Below are 23,942 nucleotides of genomic sequence, written 5' to 3' on the forward strand. Positions count from 1 at the left end.
TGATGGTTCACATTTGCTTGGCCCAATTAGAAGGTGTGGTCTTGTTGGAGGAAGTGTGTCACTGTGGTGGGGTGAGCTTGGAGACCTTCCTCCTAGCTGCCTGAGGATGCTCAGTCTGTTCCTGGCTTCCTTTGGGTGAAGATGTAGAACTCAGCTCCTCCTGCACCCTGCCTGCCTGGTTGAGGTGATGCTGCCGTGTTCCCACCTTGATGATAATGGACTGAACCTCTGAACCTGTAAGCCAGCCCCAGTTAAATGATGTCCTTTATAAAACTTACATTGGTCATAGTGCCTGTTCTCAGCAATAAGACGCTAATTAAGACAGTGCTCATGGGCTCTTGTAGCTGTATATGCACATGCACTTATACTCTCAAAAGACAAAAGAAGCGATTAAATATCAACTGGGCCCAAGGCACTCAGTTTACTAACGTTTCATCATCTTTCAATCATACTTTCTGATTCACTCTATTGCCTGATACAAGAATGTCTGAAACTTTGTGATAAACTAGTGCCCATCCTCTTCAAAACCTTTTGTACTCACTCTAAGGCAGCTTCTAGATTTATAATAGGTTCTACAGCTCATAATTATCACCCCTAAAACAGAGTTATGGTAAATAGGAATTGACTCCTACCTGCTTGGTTGGTTGTCACTGTGACAGACACTGACTGGTCTGGGCTAGGGTTGTACTTAGACACGCCATTCACTGCCCAGATCTCAAACGTGTAATTGGTGTGTGCTAGGAGGTCAGTGATGGAGACTCTGGTCGTCTTGAGTCCATTCTGCTGTGGCGTGTAGTGGACTCCACTTCCACAGGGTCGACACTTGCTGGGATCCCCAGCTCCACATTTCTTGCAGACCACGTTGTAAGAAATGTCCTGACGGCCACCTGTGTTCTGAGGACTGCTCCATTCCAAGTTCACCGACGTCTCGTTGACATTAGAAATCAAGTTGAGGGGAGCAGATGGTGGGCCTGGAGAAAGAAAAACAGACTGTCACACCAGGGACTGAGATCCTTTTGGACCCCTTTAGAGTTTGTATTATCTTCTCTGCAGCTCTAGGAGAGGAAGAAGGCCCATTTGGCAAAGCAAGCAAAAGGCAAAGAAAGAAACAAAAGGGATCCTTTAAAAGAACAATATGACGGAAGGTGTGTGTGTGTGTGTGTGTGTGTGTGTGTGTGTGTGTGTGTGTGTGTGTGTGTGTGTGTGTTCTACTCCAGTGCAAATAAACATGCCACTTGGAGACATGAAGCACTATCCAGCAAGCGGGCTCGAAGCCCAGGCCTGCTCTCAGTTGGCAGCAAAGCAGCATTCGTTATCTGGTCTCCATCTTACCTTCTGAGGGGTGGCTTACAAGTGGATTCCAGTTCCCAGGACTGGGGGGTACTGGAAAATTAATACTTAGAGACTGCTTTTGAAGACATGTTCCGCATGCTCAGTGGAACCCATTACCAATAGCAAATTAAATGATTACAGCTATCTACACATGGTTCGGTGGTGCAGGTAAGAGTTAAACCACTCCTAGGTAATTAGCGGGAACTGGTTTAACATGATTTCAAAGATGTCAAAGAGAGATACAGCTGTGGAGAGATCTCAGAGCTTAAGCCAGGGCTGTCCTTGACTACCAGATACCTCCTCTCACTCTTTGATAGATTAGGGCTGCACCAGGGTATCTAAAAGCACATTCACCTCACTGACATCAAAAGGTTTCTGATATGTGAACAGTGACTGTCATGATAGACAACCGGTTACTCAAAGCACCACAGATAGTTGGAAAACAATAAAAGATAAGACTGTGGACCCTTTAGTCAAGACACTATGTCCTAACTGCTATCAAATAGAGACTGGGATTGAAGGAGGGGCTTCCTTGATCTAATTCAGTTTCAAAAGTTTAAAATATGCCTTTAATCTAAAACAAAACAAAACAAACAGTAACAAACAAAAAATGAAAAAAAATAAACAAACATGCGAAGAACCCATCTAAATTTTCATACAAACTTGAGATTTTTTTTTTCTGAGACACATCCATTCTTTCTACACACACACACACACACACACACACACACACACACACACACACACACACAAAACCACACACACTTTTGGGGATGATTGCTATGAAGATAATCTCCCATACTTGCCTGGAGAAGGGAAGTTTACTGGAGGCCTATATGAAACTGATGCTTTTCCCCCTTAGCCACGATAGAGCACTGAATCTGTCCCAAAGCATTCGGGGGACAGATGTGAAGCAGGGAGCCTGTAGCTATCAAGTCACTTTCTACATTTATTACTTGGCTTGCAGTGATAAACGGGGCCAAAGGATTTGGTGGAAACCTTCTATGTGGGAAACCTCCCTTTCTTCTCTCTCAAACAGCTTAATTAAAGACCTTATTTTAAAAAGTAAGCAGCTTCTCCCTCTCTCCCCTAGAGACTAATTATCTACAACCTTCTGAGCTGTAAGATCCATCCCCCAATCTTCAAATCTTACCAAAAAAAAAAAAAAAAACTGACAGAAATATTGCAAAATTTGTGTTAACCCTAAGCCTACTTCATAAAACCCTCAAAAACAAAATACAAATGTTCTCTTATTTAGATTTTAAGACTTAATACATGGTCTTGAGCACAGCAGATAAGATAGAGTAAGAATGAATAAATGACTTCAGAATGCATATATGGAGTGAGTTACTTACTGAAAATGTCAGACTCGGAGAGCCGAATATGGTGTAAAGTATTAAATGTTAAAGACGAGGGAACCAAGATACAGAAAGCAGACAAACATAGTAAGTGGTGAAAGTTTACCCAATGTAATTCAGAAGACAGCTTTACTGATGTCCTAAAGAACTGTGTCTGTCCTAGTCTGTTCTACAAGGCAGAAGTGTTACTTGTAGTCACGGTGTGCATTGTCTACTCTTCAAATTCTGTGACTTGTGATGGTCACCACCATGCAAGCCATCGCTGGATTGCAACTGAACCTAGCCACAGTTTGTTTTACAGAAATGGGTCAGCCACGGGCTCTCACTTCGCTGAGACTTGCAGGGATAAACAAGAGTGACTCTGAAATCCATTAACCCCCTTGCCAAGGCCCCCAGTCCACTCTCACATGGGAAAATGTGACACAATGAACCGAACACTACAGAGGCAAAAAGTCAGTAATTAGTATGTAGGACGGGGCATGGCGGTGTCTAAACAGAGAAGAAATGGAGCAGAAAACTAAATGGTCACAGGATGCGGAGATGTAACACCGCCGTGGGGAAAGCAACACAAAGATTCGGGAGGATTTCAGTAGTGGGGGTTGATATGAAAACAGTCATGGTCTCCAATAGCCTTCTTAGTTCTTACAGAAGGCCTGGAGGTAAATGTTTAAGGAAAGGGTGAGAACTAAATTCAAGTTCAATGTTGCCTCCCGGGCTGGTTTAGAGAATAGCACTCTTGTGTGTCGTATTTTGCTGTCTTAGAACGTGATGAGGACATAGAAGAGCATCAGTTTACAAATTGGACAATTACAGTTGTGTGATAAAGGGGGAAATGAAACATGGAAAGCCCAGCCCTGTGCGATTACCACACTGGATTACACAAAGACCTGGAAGAGCATGCATGTTTTGCAAGCTAAAAATCACAACGGAGGCTGTATTTCGTCTGCAGGATGATAGTTCCCTTTTCCAACTCCTGCCAATTAATTAAAAGAAGACAAGCATGGAATAAGCGTGTTCCTCATTTTTACTGAAGAGCCACTTCCTCAGAAAAGAAAAAAAATTCTCGAGACAATGAGTGGGGAAAATGAAGACAGCCAAAGTCAATCTAGGTGGCAATCCCAGCCAATGAATAGAAAACAAACAAAGGAAAAGCTCTGAGAATGACCTATTTTCTCTTCAATTTGAGTTTTGTATCTAAGTATCTAGTAGTCATCAAGTTCCTGACAGCAATGGCCTTCCTGGTCAGAGATAGCCCATCTGTGAGTGGAGTTTCCAGTTCTAAGTGCAGAGGGACTCTGTTCACACATTCTCTACTTCCCAGGATCTCACCACCTAGATGAAAGCATTCGAGAAAGATTATGTTCTCCAGATCTCTGTGAGTTTGAGGCCAGCCTGATCCACAGAGTAAGTTCCAGGACAGCCAAGGCTACACAGAAAAAAACCTGCCTCAAAACACAAAAAAGAGAGGTGTTCTTATGAACATAAACAGCCAACTGTTTTTAATATAGTATAACTACTTTGATAGCATTATATCATATTAGTTGTAAGTATCCCAAAGAATATTTAACATATATGGGATAATGGCATGTTAATATCACATTAGAAATGGGTGAAGACCATCCTTGGATTTTGGGATCCCCGAAGCTCGTAGAGCCAATCCCAAATGCATAGCGAGAGAAGACTATATAACTTTTATATCTATAAAAGCTACTGCAGAATGCAATCATATTTTCCAGTCTGTTTACACCACTCTTACTGAGCACGTGTTGACACCAGGTTGCTTAAGGGTCACTGTGGGGAACAAAGTGGTTTCCGTCAATGCCAGCCTGAATACAAGGCTGGCAGTAAGTAAGGTACCACTCTGACTGCTGTTCCTTGTGTCTGTGGCCCGAGTCACTTAGGATACCTGATGATTTCTTCCTAACCAGGCATCTGTTCCACATCTGTCCCCATCTATCACCGGTGCCTACGTCATCCTCAAGGGACCTGATGTTATTCATTATTTCCCATTGTCTACCACTGTTTCTAAATATCTAGTTGAGAGCAAGCTCAATAAATGTTTGATGAGTGAATAGATGGATGAATAACAAGCAAACCAGGTGCTCGATCGAGTGTACCTTGCATTGCGTGGCTGAACACGAGCTTCCTCGAGCTGAACCACTAGCTTCTTCCATGAGGCTCATTAGCAGTAAGCCTGTGTACGACTGTCTTTGAATAACTCATTCCCATATACTAACCAGACTGGAAAGGGTGGGGAAGGCTCTGTGTATCAATGGCTACTAACGCTGGTGGGGCTGGAGAGGGCTCGTGTATCCAACTCATATTCATCGTGTGTCTCATTTCTTCACCTGCTGGAGGGGAGAGAGGGAAAAACCTCTACCTCATTCATTTTACTGCATTTGTGATAGATTCCTGGAGAGAAAGGGGATTCGTAGAGGAAACAGAGGCTAAGGACATCTAAACGCGAAGTATGTGTGTGCATGGGATTTACAGACGAGCACACACCCTGCCTTGCCCTGTTCCTAGGCGCCACACCCGGGAGTTTAAAAGAGGGACCTTGTCAATTAAAGCTTTGTCAAGTCAGAACTGAATGGCTCTAGTTTCCCTTCTGCTTTCTTCTCGGGTGATGATTTACCAGAAAACTAGCTAAAAATCTCTCTGAAGAAATGGATTCTAACATTTCCAAAGGAAGTCTCCTCTTTGCCTTTAATAGAATTTTAAGAGCTCCCCTCCCTCATTTAATTTTTTTTAATCACCAAATTAATCCATTTTTAAAATATGAAATGGTCGGATGCCGAAGGCTCGTAAGGGAAGACACTCCTTCGGTTTCATTTTGAATCGCACTTGTAAATCTCCCCACGGTATTCACCCACAAGCTCAACATCTCTGCATCCCGGCCTTCCGAGGAATGGGGCTGGCCTGCGAAACACTTTTAAAGTTTTCGCATTTTTGAACGCCTTTCTTGGTTTTTTTTAATATAATTTAGTGGCCCGGATAATAACTATACTACCAAAAACAAAAGGCAAACATAATAACCTTTAATTTACGAATCGAGCGGGGTCAGCATTCTTCCTTTGTAAGAACATTTTATTGCACAGCCACATTGTAAATATTTTATTCTTTATGGGCCATATGCTCCTGGCAACAACCACTCGGCAGCCACAGCAAGTATCTCCACCATGAGGCATGGCTCTGCCCAAGAAAACTTGGCAAAAGTAGATGGCGGTTGAAATTGGACGTAGCTCGTCAATGATTCCTAGAGGGATTATCAGCGGTTCTCGACCTCCCTAAGGCTGAAACCCTTCCACACAGTTCTTCATGTTGTGGAACTACAAAATTATTTTCCTTCCTCCTTCCTAACTGCAATCCCTGCTACTGTTAGGAATCATAATGTAACTACCTGTGTTTTCCAGGGGTCTTAAGTGACCCCCGTGAAAGGGTCAGTCAAACCCCTGGGAATTGGGACTCACAAGTTGAGAGCCACTGGATTAGATAGATGTTCGTCTCTCCCAAAGAAGGTTTCTGGTGTTATGATACCATACGCAAGCCTGCATGCTTGCATACTTGGTCTTCTCTGGCTATTTGAGGAGGTTATGGAACCTTTAAGGGATAAGGCCTTGCTAGGCAAAGAGCCATGCTCAAGTGATGGCTTTATGACCTTCGTTCCTTGCTGCCTGGCTGTTGCAACAGTGTAACCAGCCACACCTATTCATGCTGCAACCCCAGAGATCCACTCCTGGGATTTGCTCCCACTGTATCCCCCCCCCTTAACTCTGAGCCACAACCAATCATTCCTTCCTTCCATAAATTGTTTCTGTCGGGTACTCCACCATAGCATAGTAATATAGGTACCTTCATAATTATATATCTATTTCTGTGCACATTAAGTGCAGCATAAGACAATAAAGGAAAGTCAGACTGGCAAGCCAGGAACAATGCTGATTTCTAAAACCTAGATCATGCCTGATGTCACTGTCTCAGTAAGGAAGGAGACTCATGGAACATTACTTCCCACAGTTCTGACAAAGATGGGCACTGCACCTCTTGCCTCTGTGGGGAAGTTTAAATGAACATTCATTCCCTTCAGTGGTGTGAAATGCTTGCCACATCACCTAGCAGGTGCCGGTGAAGGGTGTTACATCGGGTAATTATTGTTTTCATGTGGAATGTCAACTTACATTCAGTGGGCAAGAGTTTGACAGCACGAGGCCCGGAAGAAATTATATATAGCCAAATTATGGCAGATACAAAGGGTTATCACAGTAATACTGTTGTATCATAAAATATCATATGTTATATTGCAAAAGGGAAATCTCTTCCTCCTTCACTAAGTATGTCTTCTGCTCTGGAAAATGGCAGCACATACAGGTGAGATAGGCCAGCAGTTCAGAGTGAGCACTGCTCACACAGAGGACCCGAATTCGGTTTCCAGCAATACATGTAGGGTGGCTCGCACCCGCCTGTAGCTCCAGCTCTCTGCTGGCCTCCTCTGGCACTGCACTGTCATGCACAGCTCCTGCACATGCACATATATGCACACGTGATTTTAAAACCACTCGCTAACCATGAATCTGGCCACTGATGTGTCGAATGCGGTATAGCTGTCATGCAAACTTACTCCATGGGAAGGTAAAGCCATCGTAAGAATAGCTAGTGCACTCCACCCAATCCCATATGAACTGGAAATGGATTTAATTCTTAAAGGAACAGACTAGTGTTTTAGCTGTATGATGATTCCATTTGGATTTAACAGACACATAGGCATATGGTACAAAGTTCCACAAAACAACTGAAAATTCAATTTCTTGTAACAACTGGCATCCAAGTGCTAACAGACCCTGAGGCAGTCCATCACATAAGCCTTTTATTTGCTTCCTGTAAGAATATTAGCCTCCATTCTTCTTTCTTGGTTTATTACTATTTTTGCGTGTGTTCACATCTGTGAATTGAGTGTACATGTATATGTGTGCATGTGGAAGACAGAGACTATCAAGAGCCTTTCCTTCCTCTCATGCTGTTCACTTTGATTTCTAGCCAAGGTCTCTTATTTTTGCCCGGATCTAGACAAGACAGGTAGGTTAAGCTGGCTGGCCAGCTGGGCTTACAAGAGCATGCCACCATATTGGGTTAAAAAACAAAATGGGTTTTGGGACTTTAACTCCTATCCTCATGCTTGCTGAGAAATTTTACCTTCTGAGCTTTGGCCCCAAGACCATGGTTTGTTCATATTCCCATGACGTCAGCACTGTGGTGGTATTTAGCAGCCTAGGATCTAACTGCTGATTGAGTAAGTAATGGGTCCTTTATCTGAATAGTGCAGCTACCTTCATTAGAACCATTACTGCCCTAGCCTGTGTGTGTGTGCGTGCATGTGCGAGGTGGGAGAGAGAGAGAGAGAGAGAGAGAGAGAGAGAGAGAGAGAGAGAGAGAGAAGCTGGCAGGAAAATATAGTAAGGGCCAATCTCATATAAAATTCAGGTTGTAATCAAGGAGTCTTAGTTGACAGAAAAGTTACAGTATCGGGGGCTCTTATGGCACCATAACATCCAGACCCATTACGGATTTTTAATACTTAACTGATTTTTAATCATCGTTTTAAAATTCAATGCCTGAGCCATGAAATTAATTCTGGAAGTAGCGAGGAACATCCTCGGAGCCTGGGCAGAAACATAACTCTTAACCTGATCAATTTCTTTAAGCGCAACTGTCACCCGATAAAATGCCCAGGCAGCCGGTTCCAAGACATTATCTTCTGAGGAAGAGGCACCTTGGGGCTCCAGTTCCATTTCATAAGGCTTCGTGGAGCATGCACAACTTTTGGGCTGTCAATAATACTTCAGTGTCTTAGCTGGAAAGCCCTTCAACCCTTCAGATAAGCTTTTGTTGTTAATCTCTCTCTGGTTGAGAGACAGGTTGTAAGGCAGGGTAAACAGTTGAGGGTGTGTGAGTTTGGACTTCGAAATGAAGCCCCCGCTTCCCCCTGACAGCTGTATATGTTGTCACCACTAATTGCTTTGTCTTGACCCTGACGGCTGGGTTAGTTTACATAAAGACTGCTGTCCAGGGATACCACTTTTGAGATTTATGAACGGGGCAGAACCTTTTATCACAGCAGTTTATGTGTTTTAACAATGAAGAGTGCCAAGGCAGAACTGTCCATAATTTCAAAGCTGAACCACTTGGACACATCCAGCACTTGTTGCTGTCATGATGAAGCCTTAATTTCCCACAGAGGTCAGCGCGCTGACCTCCCTCCAGGGTCTACTCCTTCTCTCTACTTCTATTCCGCCATTCTCCTCTCTAGGAATCTTTGTCCTTTCTTTCTCGGTTTGACTCAGTGTTCGGTTGCTGTATGAGATGACTAGGGTAGAGCTGAAGTACCTCGTCAATCCTCCAATCGTACACAAGCACTTGGAAATACACAGGAGCAGGGAAAAGTGTGACTGGCATTTCATTCAGGAACTAGGCGAGCTGTGCACCCCGCCTGTGTATTTCTTACCACACTGTTGCATACTTTATCTTAAATTTAATCCCAGAATAAAACTTAAATATCAGGGCAAGCCAAGAACTGAAAATTACTACGAATAGAAGCTAAGCAGGGTGGGAGATGGCTTAGCTGGTAAAGTGCTTTGCTGGGCAAGTGTAGGGACCTGAGGTCAGATCCTCAACAGCCACCTAGAAGTCTCATACAGTGATATTGTAACACCAGTGCTGTGGTGTATCCCTTGGGGGCTTACTGGTCAACCAGCCTAGCTGAATGGTGAGTTCTAGGTACAGTGAGGCCTTGAGGCAAATAAACCCTATGTTGACATTTCTCTCTCTCTCTCTCTCTCTCTCTCTCTCTCTCTCTCTCTCCACACACACACACACACACACACACACACACACACACACACACAAACATACACACACAGAGAGAGAAAGAGACAGAGACAGAGAGACACAGAGAGAAGGCAGGCTAAGAAACTCAACCAAATTAATCAAATTAATACAGCAAGCTGGTTCCAGCTTTGTCAGAAATTCAGACTCCAAAGCAAAGTGGGGACAGTGCTCTGGTCTTCACTGAGCTGTCCTCTCTGCCTGGCTCCTACCTCTCACCCAACAGGGTACATAGGAGTTTCTGATAAAGACTCCTTCCCCGGAGAAGATCACAGGAGAGGACAAGAGGAGCCCTTAAGGCTCTGCAATGAGATTCCATCCTGAGCTCATAGTCCGCTGGGTGCTAAATAGCAGGTGAAGCAGGAGTACAGGCTGAGAGGAAAATCAAAATGCTGATAGCAAGGAAGATCCTCACTTCTCACCCCAGGGGAGCTTGGAAAAATGTATAATTGACCCTGTTTCAAAGAAGCATGCTGTGCATAACCACTGTATGGCTTCAGTGAGGACTGTCAGAGATGCCATCCAGAAATGATGGGGCTGGCTTGATGGCAAGCCACTCCTAATTATTCATGGGGGTAGAGAAATCATAATAACTTGGCTAAATGGCACTGGCAGATTATCCGAGCCCTCTCTCTCTCTTGAGCAAAGATTAGTGTTTCTCACACCTATGCATTTCCTCCTTGAATATGCAGTATTGTTTATTCCTGTGCATTGAAAACTAGGTCAGAGGGGAGGAGTCAGTGAGATGGTAACCGATCTTTACAGACTAGCGTGACATTTTCAAACTCTTCAAGTAACCAGTTAGCTCACAGCTTAACACGCATCTCTTAACTTACGTTCAGCCCTTGTGTGGAGGTCAGAGGTCAATCTCAGGCAAGGCTCCTCAAGGGTTATGCACCTTGTTTTATAGCGTGGCCTAAGCTCACTGATAAGGCTCATGAAGAAACAGAAATATGCCTTCCTTTAGCATCTCTACTTAGCATCTCTCCAAAGCTGGGCATGCACAGCTGTCACCCCCTGGCTTTTTAAATTTGGTTCTAGGGAGCGAATTCAGGTCCTCAAAGCCTGAATGGCAAGCACCTTACCCACTGAGCCATCTGTCCAGTGCCTCCCTCTCAGCGTTCTCAATCCCTAATTGTCTTCATGGAAGGATGCTACGTTGTTCTGTTTGTCCTCACAATGCCAAAAGGCAGTTATTAAAGAGAGAGAAGGACACGGCTTAACATAGGCTCCGGTCAGACCTTGAACTTTTGAGCAGGCAGCCTAGAAATGGGACAGGACATCTGTATCTTAGGTCGCTTACCTGGATTACCATCTGAGTGATAAGCAGTGGGAACATATACTGCGAACTAAAACCGGAGAATGATGGCGGAAAGTGGGTATCTCAATTTGATTTCCACCTTAATCAAAAAATTACATTATTACACCATTGAGCTGCTATACACTATGAAGAATTTCCCCTGCAAAACTTGGAATTAGAGCAACTTTTCATGCAATAATGGACTGATGGCGCAGATGACAGAACAATTAAAAATCACCCAGTAGACCTCCAGAAATTCCCATGAGCACTTGGGGGACTTTGTTCTTACTCTTTTACCAAACTGGTTATGGCCCATCTTCCCTGACCTGACCATACAATGGTCTCCCCCCATTACAGTATCAGCCATTTGCAACCCCAAAGTAAAAAGAAATACATGTTTCAGATGGGGAGGAAAAGATCTATTATACTTGACACTGAAGGATGCCTTTTAGCCTATGGCTTGGACATCAAAGCCTTACACCAGACAAACCTCCCCAAATCCCTAAGCCACATCGCTCAGTACATAACTCTGGGGTTGGGGAAGAATTGAACAGAACATCAGGGGCACCTTCATGAGAGAGGAGATTCTCCAAATCAGAGCACTTTTCAAAGAAAAAGACAGGGGGACAGTCTTCCTCTGACCTTGGAAGCTAGGAAGGACGATTCCCGATTTTAACAACACAGTCACACAGCACCGGTGGGACCTGCGCTCTGTTTCCACTGAAGATTCCTCATCATTTCGCTCCGGCTCATTATGTTGATAACTGCCAAGCAGCATTAGAAGTGAGGGCTTTGAGTAATAGGACTGAAATGGTGATTTTAAAACAATACACTTTCTAGAGGAAAGACAGCGGCACGCTAAATTCAATTACAGAAGAGGGCCGCAGAGACAAAGTCAGTATCATCCGCTGCTCGGAGCTGGCTCGGTCAGTTCACCTGCTCGCTGCCCTCCATCTGCAGAAAGCATTCAACTCAGGACCTTTTAGCTTAGATCTGGATACATTTGTGCTTATATTATTAGCCTTGAGCTTCTCCAGTGTGAGCTGTCTTAAAAGCTGCAATTTGGGGGGAATAGTTAAGCCACTAAGTGTTGACCAATCACTCTTATGTGGTTGGAACAGTTGATGGGAGTTACTCAAGGCCATTTACCGAGAGGCAAATGCACAGAGACCCTACAAGTTGGCAGTGGAAAGTTACCATCTCACATCTGTAGAACGGCCCTGATCTTGGACACTGATAAGTTTCGCCTAACAAGTCAAACACGGAGCAGAAAGAAAAGCAAGAATTTCTTTTGTTCAGTTAAAGATGATAGAGATGAACTCTGAACAGAGCTAAACAAAAGAGCAAAGTTACAGTTTCGGGTTTAGGTTGTTTTTTTTTTTTCCTTTTCTCTTTCTCTTTCTCTCTCTCTCTCTCTCTCTCTCTCTCTCTCTCTCTCTCTTAGGTATACAAAGCTAATGACTTCTTTGATGAAGTATGCGGCTTACATATTTTAAAATGTATCAAAAATTGCAAGCTTCCTTAAACATAATATTGGTTGGCTCAGCCTCCTCCCTACAATGACCAAACACCAACCATGAAGGTCATAAAGGACTTCCTATTCTTAGCGTGGGAGCCTTCCCAACCTTTTAGAAAGCCAGACTACATTTCAGAAGGGAAAGGGAAATTCAAGGGGAGAAGGGGCTAGGTAGCTTAGTTACGGAACATGCATATTGTTGTTGTTGTTATTATTATTACATCATCATCATCATCATTATACCACCATACAGGGGTGGGGCAGTGGGGGTGGCTCGAGTCATGCTATAATCCCAGGACTTGGGAGGTTGAGGATCAATAGCCAACAGAGAGTTAAAGGCCAACCTGGGACACCTGACACCCTCTCTCAAAAAATTAAATTAAAAAACTATAAATAAGTAAGTAAATAAATCTTGTTTGGAAGAGTCATGAACTCAGGTTGCATCCTCAGCTTCACTGTTTTCCTTGGTGTCTGTGTCTACAGGCAACATTGCCAGAAAACTACAGTGCTTTTCTCCTCTGATCAAATTCAGTGAGGGAATGTGGGAGAAGCATTTACATTTCTGCTCTCTGACATCAATCCGTAGGGAGCCTGAAAGAACCACAAAAACCCAAACCAAAAACATGCATAGTGAGGGGGACTTGGTTGGTTATATGACCTCCAACTGGGTTGGGTTACTTTTCAGAAGGAGACAAATGAACAATTTGATTTTCATTAAGAGCAAACGTTCTGGGTCCTTGAAATATCCTTCTAGAGTTTCCACTAGCTGATCGTTACAGGCATGAAAGAGAATCTCTGAGCTCCTGCCCTTCACACAGAGAGCCACTGCTGCTTGATCACCTACCAGTCATGTGGTCACCTGCAGACCGCTCAGAAACACAGACTCTCAAGCCTGGCCTCGGTCCTACTAACCCATAAGTGGCTTTCCTGTGGCTTCTTTCACAGGGATGTGAAGTGTCACACTGCTCTCGCTGGGTCTGGTAGCACCCACCTATGATCTGGAATTAGCACAATTGGGAGGAAGATGTAGGTGGATCGTGAGTCTGAGGCTAACCCACATAATTTAACAAGATTCCCATCTCTAATTAAATTAAAAAGAGCCGGGTGTCTGGTTTAACAGTAGAACTCTTGCTTAGCATATGCAAGGATTGGGGTTCAGTCCCCAGAAGTAGAAAGAAATAAAACAACAACAACAACAAGAAATGCTAATGTCAACCTTTAGCTTAGGCTTCCTTCTTTTAAACAGGTATGGACTACATTTTTAAATACTCAGACAGAAACATCTCAGTCTGCCTGCACCACATGTTAGGCTAACCAGTTGTTTGCTCAAAAGTCCTCTAAACTTTTAATTTTTCCAGGAGTGTGGACTGTGTGAACTTTTAGGCGTCTCCTTCGAAATTAGCTGGTGCGACTTGTATTTACCTGGTCTAATTGTTCCCCAAGTGAACAAAAATCTGATTTTACAAGCCAATGGAGCAGAGTCTCACTTTGGCCAGAAGAATGAGTCTCGGAGAGTGTGTTTTATTTCTTCATTAGTGCGCCGTCACAGTGAGCGATCACTAAATGCGGGGCTGCATAAGAATGCTTGGGTTAAAGACAGCATAATGAACAAAGAAGGTAAGGTGCCTGATTATCTTGGCTGTCAGCACAAGGGAATTGGGTTCGTCACCTGGCTTAACCAACTGGGAAGAACTGATTAGCGGCTGGAATCCGTTTGAAAGGATCCCCTGATGTTTATGTTCCCTTCCATCGCCACATCTTGTCAAGAGAATCGGATAAAGTTGGAGTGGGGAGGATTTGTCTGTGGGTTATCTGAACAAGAGGTTCTTTGAGGAACTCCCACTGTTTCCTCTACTGAATCATCTACTTAAGTGCAGGGTAGAATGGGACTTTCTTCTGCAAAGTTAGAAACCTCTCTGTCTCTGCTGTATGTATCTATCGGTGTCTGCAGCAACCTTGTGTGGCTACTCAGGTCTGGAAATACAGAGAACATAAATGAGCACCTGAAGTGAAACTTAACATTACAGGCACCTCCAGCCACATGTCCCTATTGGCTGTAGTCTATATTCAACAGAAAGGGAGGAATAGGAATCTCAGAAACAGATGCTAATCCTGCTGTCTAATACAGGTCCCTGAGCATCTTCCTCAAAAGAAGAATCCCAAGGTTTACATAATTAACCAAGTGAAGAAATGTTAACTCGATAGAGATGTGATATCCATCTTAACCGTACAAGATTAAAAGTCAGACATTTGAGTCCGATCTCAGTGATCCTAGGTTGCAATGTAGCCACTGAGTAACTGAATTGTGTAGTCAGTCAGGACAATCATCGCAGCTAGCATACATAGAGAGTCAGTATAGTGGTGTCCCCTCCCTATACTGGAGTGATTTGGCCAAGGAAGTGACCAACTAGAGATAAAAGAGAGACAAACAGTTCTCAGATTCCTACCATGTGCCTGTCAGGCCTTCACAAATATTTTTTTTTAATATTTAAAAAAAAAACCAGCCATAAGAATAGAGAGTGAGAAACCCTTTCACAGATAAGGAAACTGGGGCCTGGAGACATAAAACATTCTTTGTCACTAACCCAACCTGGACAGTGAGTGCTAGGGAAGGCTGGCTGGGAAGTCTGTGAGCCTGTCATCAGCCCTATTGCTTCTTCATAGAAGCCCCAGGGAGCAAGCCAGCAGGATACAATGATGGTCACCCCACAAGACCTCAGAGGGAAGAGTAGAAGCAATTTAAAGAATTGGGAAGAACCCCTGCTGTTCTTTATTGACCTTTATTCACAACTCAAAAGCTCACAACTCTGGCTCCTTAATCTTGTGGAACACAATCTCCGGGTGGGGGTGGGGAGTGGGACAGGAAGGGAAGGGAGCACGTGGTGGGGAGGACAAGACTGGAAAGTCATATCGAATTTTTAAAAATGTTGGTTTTAGACCATGAGCTTGAAAAAAAATCAGTACTTTTTGTTGTTTTCATTTGCATCTCTGGGATATAATTAAAATTTTTTTTTCTGCAACAATACAAAATTTCACAAAGTTATGGTGCGGGATGGCAAACAGCCCAGCACAACACACATATGACAATCTCTGGAGGTGCCCTACACTCCCAAGCACCAAAGGACAGTCACTATGTTGGCACAGGGCTGAAGAGAATATGCTCAACAACAAATCAGAATCCGGAGAATAAAAAACAGGCACCATTCAATGCTAAGTTTCCTGACATTCACTGCAGTCAAACCTTACCCAGAAGGAAGGAAGGAAGGAAGGAGTCTCGTGTGAGAGTAGGTGGGGTACCTCATACAAATAAAGGGCTATTATGTAAACATCAGCCTGAAATACTTCCTCTTAAACCTGCTCTTGTCCCCACGTTCCCACCACTCCACTGTTCTGTGGTAGGGCCGGCAGACAGAGGCAGGGCATTCATTCTTAAATAACCAAGTTTAACACAGAATAAAAAATACTCAGGATATTTTATTTACTTTATTTTATTTTGAGACAGGGTTTTTCTGTGTAGACCCAGCTATGCTAGAACTCAGTCTGAAGACCAGGCTAGCCTTGAACTATCTGCCTCTCTGCCTCTGTCTCCCTGGGATTAATGGGGTGCACCACCACCTTCTAGCTGAAATACTCAAGATAAAGGTTTAAAGAGCAAGCCAGCGGAAGGGAACAAGGATGGTGGTGGGGAAACCATGCAAAGAACTTAGTCTAGGGATGGTTATTAAAAAGGGAGGGTGCTTAAGAGACCTTTAACTGCCATGAATGGATGGAAGGCTAGATTAGATCCCTTTGCACTCTTTAATTCTAGAAGTTTATTGCTTGATCTGGGATACCAAGAGAACCTCCCAGGAGTATGTACTTGAGAATTCAGGCAGCACAGCTCCATCCCTGTGCTGGTCAGGGTATCTCAGATCTAGCAGTTGGTTTATAAAAACAAAAACAAAAAAACCCCAAAGAGTCCTTCAATACATGGCACTACAGTGTGAGTTTGTGATCAAGTTTATCATCCAAAGTGCTGGGCACATGAGCTACATATAGTATGGTGTTTATATCACTACCCAAAGTGCTTGGCACATATAGTATTTACATCACCACAGTAGGCTATCATCACAGTAGATTCTCTTGCTATAAAAGTCAATCCAGAAGGGATGGCAATTTCAGCACAGGTCAAGGATGGACCTCAAACTTCTCTCTTTCTTCCCATTAACGGTGGGTGGTTCTTGATTGTACTACAGAATAATCCCTCCCTGCAGACTGAACTGCTCAAAAACCAGGAATGGCTTCTAGGTTCAGTGATGTTGGTCCATGCTGGTCCATCTGGAATTTATAGTAGTATTTCAAGATCACAATTATGATACTGTGTTCATAGCAGCCTTATTTATTATAATAGTCAGAAGCTGCAAAGAACCCAGATGTCCTTCAACAGAGGAATGGATACACAAAATGTGGTACATTTACAAGTGGAATACTACTCAGCTATTAAAAACAATGACTTCATGAAATTCATAGGTAATGGATGGTATGCATGATAAGTGGATATTAGCCCAAAAGCTCAGAATACCCAAGATACACAATTCAAGACTATATGAAGCTCAGGAAGAAGGAAGGAAGACCAAAATGTGGATGTTTCAATCCTTCTTAGAAGGGGGAAAATGCTCACAGGAGTAAATACAAGGACAAATGTGGAGCAGAGACTGATGGAAAGGTCATCCAGAGACTGCCCCACCTGGGGATCCATCTCATATGCAGCCATCAAACCCAGTCACTGATACCAAGAAGTGCTTGTAGACAGGAGCAAGATATGGATGTCTCCTGAGAGGCTCTGCCAGAGCCTTACTGATACAGATGAGGATGCTTGCAGCTAACCATCAGACTGAGCACAGGGACCCCAGTGGAGGAGTTAGAGAAAAGATTGAGGGAGCTAACGGGTTTGCAACCCCATAGGAAGAACAACAGTATCAACCAACAAGACCCTTCCAGAGCTCCCAGGGACTAAACCACCAACCAAAGAGTACACATGGAGGGACCCATGGCTCCAGCCACATATGTAGCCAAGGATAGCATTGTCTGGCATCAATAGAAGAAGCCCTTGGTCCTGTGAAGGCTTGTTTCCCCAGTGTAGGAGAATGCCAGGGAGGGGGTGGATGGGAAGGGGAGCATCTTCATAGAAGCAGAGGGAAGAGGAATAGGGGGGGGGGGACCAGGAAAGGGGATAGCATTTGAAATGTAAATACATAAAATATCCAATAAAATATGCAAAAAATAAATAAAATCAAAAAATTATAATAGTAAAATGTAAAAAAGCCAAGTAGAATTGTTTTACATGTTATAGACACACAACCACCGTGAGGATAATAACTACTGTCCTCAGAGAGAGAGACAGAGGGAAATATTCCTAGCCCCTAAATTCCAATGTGCTCTAGAACCTGATGTTGTTTGTGTAGGAGTGATGATGTGATAAGGGGACACTTGATGTCACATTGTCTGCAGTGAAAACAGAGACACGCTGTAAGCACTGTGTGAAGTTGCCATCGGGCAATGAAGGTAACATAAAACATAAATGAGATTCAGGTTTAGAACTGGGTCTCATTCCAAATATTTGCAAATATTGCAAAAAATCCCACAAATCTCTAAATAAAATGCTTTCCACAACAAAGATACATAGCAAATGCTATTATTAGTTCTCTATTATTAGTTCTGTTCAACAGATGGGAAAATTAAGACTTCACAGGCTAGTAAACCACGGACTGAGAAACAATTCCTGGACTTGACGTCCTGTAAGCTACATTACCAGGCTGTGCCCTGAAAGACAGTTCTCAGCTAGTGCAAAATGAGGGAAACACCCAGGACCCCTCATGTCTGACTTGGTCGGGGTCACAGGCACTGCGAGGCCTGCGGTAATACCTTGGGAACATTGTTCAAAGAAGGTGTGAGACTGTCCTATCCAGCTTCAACCAGACTTGCCAACCCCATCTATTCATTCCCCCAGCATTTATTAAGTGCCTAATATGAAACAGGCATTTATTAGGGTCCTGGCCTAAGTGTTAGGAACACCAAACTATGACAGAAGGAGGACAACCAAAGCAATGACCTCAGTGTACTCTAAGCCATTTCTTCTGGGCCCGAAACATTCCCAAAGCCTACCTTCTACCTAGTTCTCCTGTGCCTGTCAGATTGCCCCCAGTCCTCGATGCAATGGTAAAGCCATTTATAAATTCCATTCTCAGCTGTAATTACACTGTCAAACAACCTGAACACTCAATTTCTGTTCCACAAAGTAGTCCGTTGGCAGCTGTGCATTTTTTTTTCTTTTGACGGCAACCAGAACCAGCGGAGAAAGAGCCTTCCTTTTCATACGCTTTGCGACTGCTATGATAGAAGGGGCTGTGTGCTTGATATCTAATTTGCCCCCTGCGAGGTTATCCTGGGAGAAGTCCTGGCAGCACCCTGCTAGGTGGTAATGAAAGCCGCTGGCATCGCAGAAGACAAGAGACAAGCAAACCACTTACGGGTGCAGGGCATGGACGCGGCATCGTTGTCAGCTCTGAAAAAGCCTCGGTCACAGGTGCAGGACGTGGCTCCTTCCCAGACAGAGTAGCTGTGCGGTGGACACTTGGCACAGGTGGCGTCCGTGGAGAGAGCTTTGTAATATCCAATTTTGCAAGCTACAGGGGAGGAGAAAAAGAAAAGCCAATGTGAAACGCTGCAAAAGCAACAGAGCAAAACATGTGAAGGCATTTTCTTGATCGCAGAAGTCCGGGTTGGGTGGGGGTAGAAAGGTAGCCATGATCACCTGACTTGAAATGCAGGGTAAAGCAACCCAAGACAGGAATGGATAGGGCTTAATGTGACTCAGGCAAACTCTCTGTAGCTGAAGGTGGCCTTAAATTTCTCATACTTCTCCCTTCAGCTTCTCTCTCCTTAAGTGTTGGGGCTCCAAGCATGTGCCACCCTGCCTGGTTTATGCAGGGATGGTGATCAAACCCAAGAGTTTTCTGCCTGCTAGGTAAGCATTCCTGCCAATTCAACTACGGACCCAGCTTCTCTTCAAGGCTCACGGGCAAATCTGATTCTGTGTCAGAGAGCCTCCAAAGGACACTGTGATCATGTAGAGCGAAGACGAAGTTTCCTGGAACATCTCAGGGTTAGAGGCACTATCTTGACCCTTTCCAAAGCATCGTCTTTAAAAGGAAGAAAGCTTCCAGCAGGTAGGTAACTGCAACTTGTTACACAGCAGCTTTGAACTCCAAGTCTTCTGCCCCCAGAACTTGGACACACAACCACTTACTTTTGAATCTGAAGGTAGTGTGTGTGTGTGTGTGTGTGTGTGTGTGTGTGTGTATTGGGGGTGGGGATCTTGGATTTATTCAACAGGATGGAAGTGTGTCCAAATGTTAACAAAAAGTTGGTCAGCGGTTATTTCCTTATTACGGTTAGGGGAAGACTCAAGTAGAAAGTAAAATGAAAGCATTTATAAAAGACAGGAGTTTGTACTGCGTGAGGCGTTTCCTTTCAGGGCAATACAATGAAGGCTACTTAAAGACAGACTCTGGAGCAGGACAGAACAGGTAGCGTATTTAAGCCAGCTAATAACGGTGTTTATTCTCAAGGTCACAGATTCCCCGACCATCATTTTCAGCACACAGCCTCTGCCCCCCCCCCCCCCCCCGCACGCGCACCCTACAGAGGTGAATTCATTGGGCTTTTAGGCACCTGTGATCGGCTTTCCATGATCTCAACTTTATAAACATCACACGGACACTGAAGACTACTTTTGCTAATGTGGAAAACTTCAATGCTGCTCCGAAATCTCATCATAAAAATTAATTAATAGGGCTTTGCCCCCTTCCCCCTCTTTTTCCTCCCACACCCTATCTTAACCTACACTAAAAACTGACCAGCCCCGTTGTCAAGGCCACAGATAAGGACGCTGATAATTACGTTATTCCATAACATCTGAGGTCGGGAAAGAAAATGAGCTACCCACAATTTCCCCGGCGTGATTTTTGCTATGCTAGCTTCATGCACCATGTTTTCAGAATGTGTCAACACTACCAAAACCGGTGTGGAGGAAGGACCCGTTGCATATCTCACCAGCTCGACGTGCAAGAGACCAACCACACGGTAGCCGTGCAGGGACCTCTCCGCAAGGACTCGCTGGATTCTCTTTGGTAGGACTACACAGACTGGGCAGCCGCAGAGAGCTGCCCCATCGGTCCGGAAGCATCCACCCACACACCAGCCAGTGAAGCCTGCCTCCTCACCCTTTGGCCTGGCCTGCAAGGATTTTCCTCCTCTTCCCATAATGACGAGCAGAGAAAGACTTTAGCAGGCGCTCAGAAAGGCACAGTTACTTCACTCTTATTAACTAAAGTTGTTTATGGAATTCCCTTAACGAGCCAAAACTTTATGGAGTGTGGAGCACCAACAATAAAAGTGCTCCCAGATCAATCTCTCCCTTGTTTGCCTTTCGGTCTTTCACTGGACCGAAGCATCTTTAGAAAAACAAATTGCTTTGGTGGCTGTGATTTATGTGTCTCCCAAGTTCATATGCATCCCATAATTAGATATGGTTCAACTTGCAAGGTGCTTTGGGTCGTGTTTAAGATGGCCCTAGGGTTTTCATGAAAATCCGCAACCCGGACATTGGCAGGAAGAAGTAAGGCCCATGGTCCGTCCCATGTCACACAGAAAGAGTCCTAAACAAATGCGCAAACTCCCTGGGTCTCACCTGCCACTCAGCGAGTCACATAAGACAAAAAAAAGCAACTACGGAAACTCATGTTGGGAGTACCAACAAGACACAAATTATTTTAGTGTCTTACAGAAAAATGTATTCTGTACATCTCTAGTGAATGAAAATAGACTCAGTAAAGAAGGTCGAATAGAAAAAAAAAAAAAAAAAAAAAAAAAGGTCGAATAGAAACTGCCAAGACCATCTCCTAGGAGAGCTCGGAGAAGGGACCAGGGGAAAGATTTCTAGAGTTCAAGGTGAATGGAAGAAAGGGGGCTTGTGAGCTGAGATGGGACTTATGTGTGTAGTGACTGAGGGAGCCTAGAGGCTAGATTGACCTTGTCAAGATAGTAGGCACCAGTCATATGTTAATAGAGCACTACAAGTTCCTCTAACCACAGAAGAGAATGCCATTTTAGCTAGCAGGAACTTTCTTTCAGCCCCTAGGGGAATGGAAGCTTTTGTCTAAATGCCAACCTGGGGAAAAGGACTTTTTCTTACAGGACCAGACACCTGCCTAATTCAAGCACACTTTCATTTTCAAACATAAACATTTCATGTTGCAGGGTGAGAGTAGAAGGTGATAATTGATAGAAATTAGTCAGTGACTGGTCAGTATGATAACGAAAACACTGGATTCTACCGGAGGATGTTTCTTCCAATTTGTTAAAAGCTCAAAACGCACTGTGCTTCTTCAGTGAATTTAAAGGGGAGAGAAAGTGCTTGGGTTTGTACAGTTTCTTTTCTTCCTCGACGTTCATATCAACATGTTGCCAAGGACAAATGGGTTTATTCAGGAAATACAGAGTTCTATACCAATTTAGAAAATTGAAAGCCACTGTTCTTTCAACACATTGGCTATTTTCATCTCTTAACTTCTTGCTTTTACAAGCACAAGCGAAAAAAAAAAACACAGAATTGTCATTGTGCTATTCTCGGCAGCCCCTGCTACCCTTAACTACATTAAGACCATGTTATTAATATTTCAGGATTCTTAGAAAGGCTCTTTCAAAATATAGCAGTGGCTTTTCACACACACAGCCATTTTGCTGCCTACATTCAAAATGACCTGCTAAATTGATGGTTTGGTGCATTTCTTTGCTCTGTGTGGTTCAGCCTTTCAGAATTTAGCCCATAGATGCGTAAGTGCATCCTGCATCTGTTCGCCACTCTACTTAAGAATCTCACCGTCCCTTTTATTTGCAAGGTAATTCCTGTGAAAGATGCTCTTGGTACAATGCACGCTGACATATCTCTCGTCATTTTTTTTTTCTGAGTCGAGAACTGTTGCCCTGCATTTTTGAAAGCAAATGACTTTATAAGCAAATCCAACATGTTTTCTCAAGAAGGTCTTTTTTTCTCCTGTATGTCCCAGTAAAGATGGTCAGTCAGGATGGGTCCTCTGAACTCTGTCTCTCATGGAAAGAACTCAGTACATCAAACTTCTAGCCAATCCCTTTAGCTTCGCCTTAATCACTTCTTTATGTTAACATGAAATAAAGGAAAATGGAGGAGGGTAAGAAAGAAAAGGAAAATATAGATGACCTTAGTATACCTACAACTGTAACTTTAAGATTCTTCACCAAAGGTAGCAGAATCAGGACACAGGAATATAAGACAGGAAGAGAGCCATAAGTTCTAGTAGCCCGGCCTATGCAGTTGAGACCAAGTCTCATACCAAACAAAAGCTAATGTAAATTCTGAATTTTTAACTTATAGGGATTTCTTGTTCTGTTTTGATTATAGATGCAATGAGCTGGCTATACCTACTCTTTAAAGAATACCGGTGTAGAGAGCACACAGGAGGCTGAAGGCTACAGGTTCTTGAGTTCCAAGTCAAACACAGTGTGGCCACTTTTCTTCTAGAATTACAAAGAATCACAGCACCTAGTTGTCTTCATAGATGATTTTAAACTAATTTGTAGAAGAACTAATAACAGCCATGTTGGTGACAGATGTCAAACAAATTATTTAATTAGTCATCATAAGGATCCAAGTGCTTGACGTACTAATGCTATTTTGCAGATATACAAGAATCCGAGACTGTAAAAGGAAAACTTCGAAGTCATACAAGCATCTAACTCCAGAGTTCATGTCACCCGAAAGGTTTGCATGCACTGCAGGGAGGTGGACCTTTCAGCAAAATTCTGATTTTAATTCAGACTGGTGGGGAAGTACAGAGATGTCCCACAGCTCTCACCCAGATTCTCACGGCTGCCTTCACCAGTCATTGCTGTCATCTGGGAGCCACCGTCTGGTTTGAGATCCTCTAGAGCTGCCACTATCCTACTGGGAGCTTGGGGTGAAGCTGGCCTATATGGGACCAGCTATAGGAGCGAAATACACTCCGGACTCCAGGCACCTAACCTCAACCTACTACTATGTATACACATACAAACCTGCTTCATTTTACAATTAGTATCTAGTGAAATCACAAATAAAGCGCCACTACCTTGCATGTCATCTTTAACAATATTTCTCAGGGCTCCGGGAGATCACTCAAGGCAAAAGGAAGGTGTATCAGCTTGCTGTATCAGCAAGAGAGATGCCTGAATTGGGATTCTCCAACACCCAAACAAAAAAGGAGGTGTACTATGTGCCTTTAATTCCAGCACTAGGGAGACGGGCTATACTGGAGCTCCATGACCAGCCAAGGTGGCCGAATCAGCAAGATTCAGATTCAAAGAGACCTGACTCAGAAAACAATGTGGAACAGTCAGTGTAGCCCTCTGGCCTCCATACACTTGCGTATACACATATACATGTTCACATCGCATAAACATAGAGAAAACATGTGCACCCATTGTTTTTCAGTGTGACTAG

At 43.7% G+C, this 23,942-nt stretch overlaps 1 protein-coding gene across 4 annotated transcripts in view; it reads right to left on the bottom strand.

The window, feature by feature from the left end:
• The window catches only part of Epha4 (Eph receptor A4), a 142,763-nt gene that overhangs the window by 57,581 nt on the left and 61,240 nt on the right, over positions 1-23,942 (bottom strand). For 3 of the 4 annotated variants that reach the window (XM_039083683.2, XM_008767249.4, NM_001162411.1), the window contains 2 exons: positions 18,895-19,050; positions 633-971 (listed from right to left, as the gene is read on the bottom strand). In XM_039083683.2, coding sequence (XP_038939611.1) covers positions 633-971; positions 18,895-19,050 — 495 coding nt within the window. Of the gene's footprint in view, positions 1-632; positions 972-11,511; positions 12,755-18,894; positions 19,051-23,942 lie in introns of those variants that run through there. The other variant, XM_039083684.2, reaches the window with a different exon arrangement.

The sequence above is a fragment of the Rattus norvegicus genome, chromosome 9, assembly GCF_036323735.1.
Source record: "Rattus norvegicus strain BN/NHsdMcwi chromosome 9, GRCr8, whole genome shotgun sequence".
Lineage (NCBI taxonomy): Eukaryota > Metazoa > Chordata > Mammalia > Rodentia > Muridae > Rattus > Rattus norvegicus.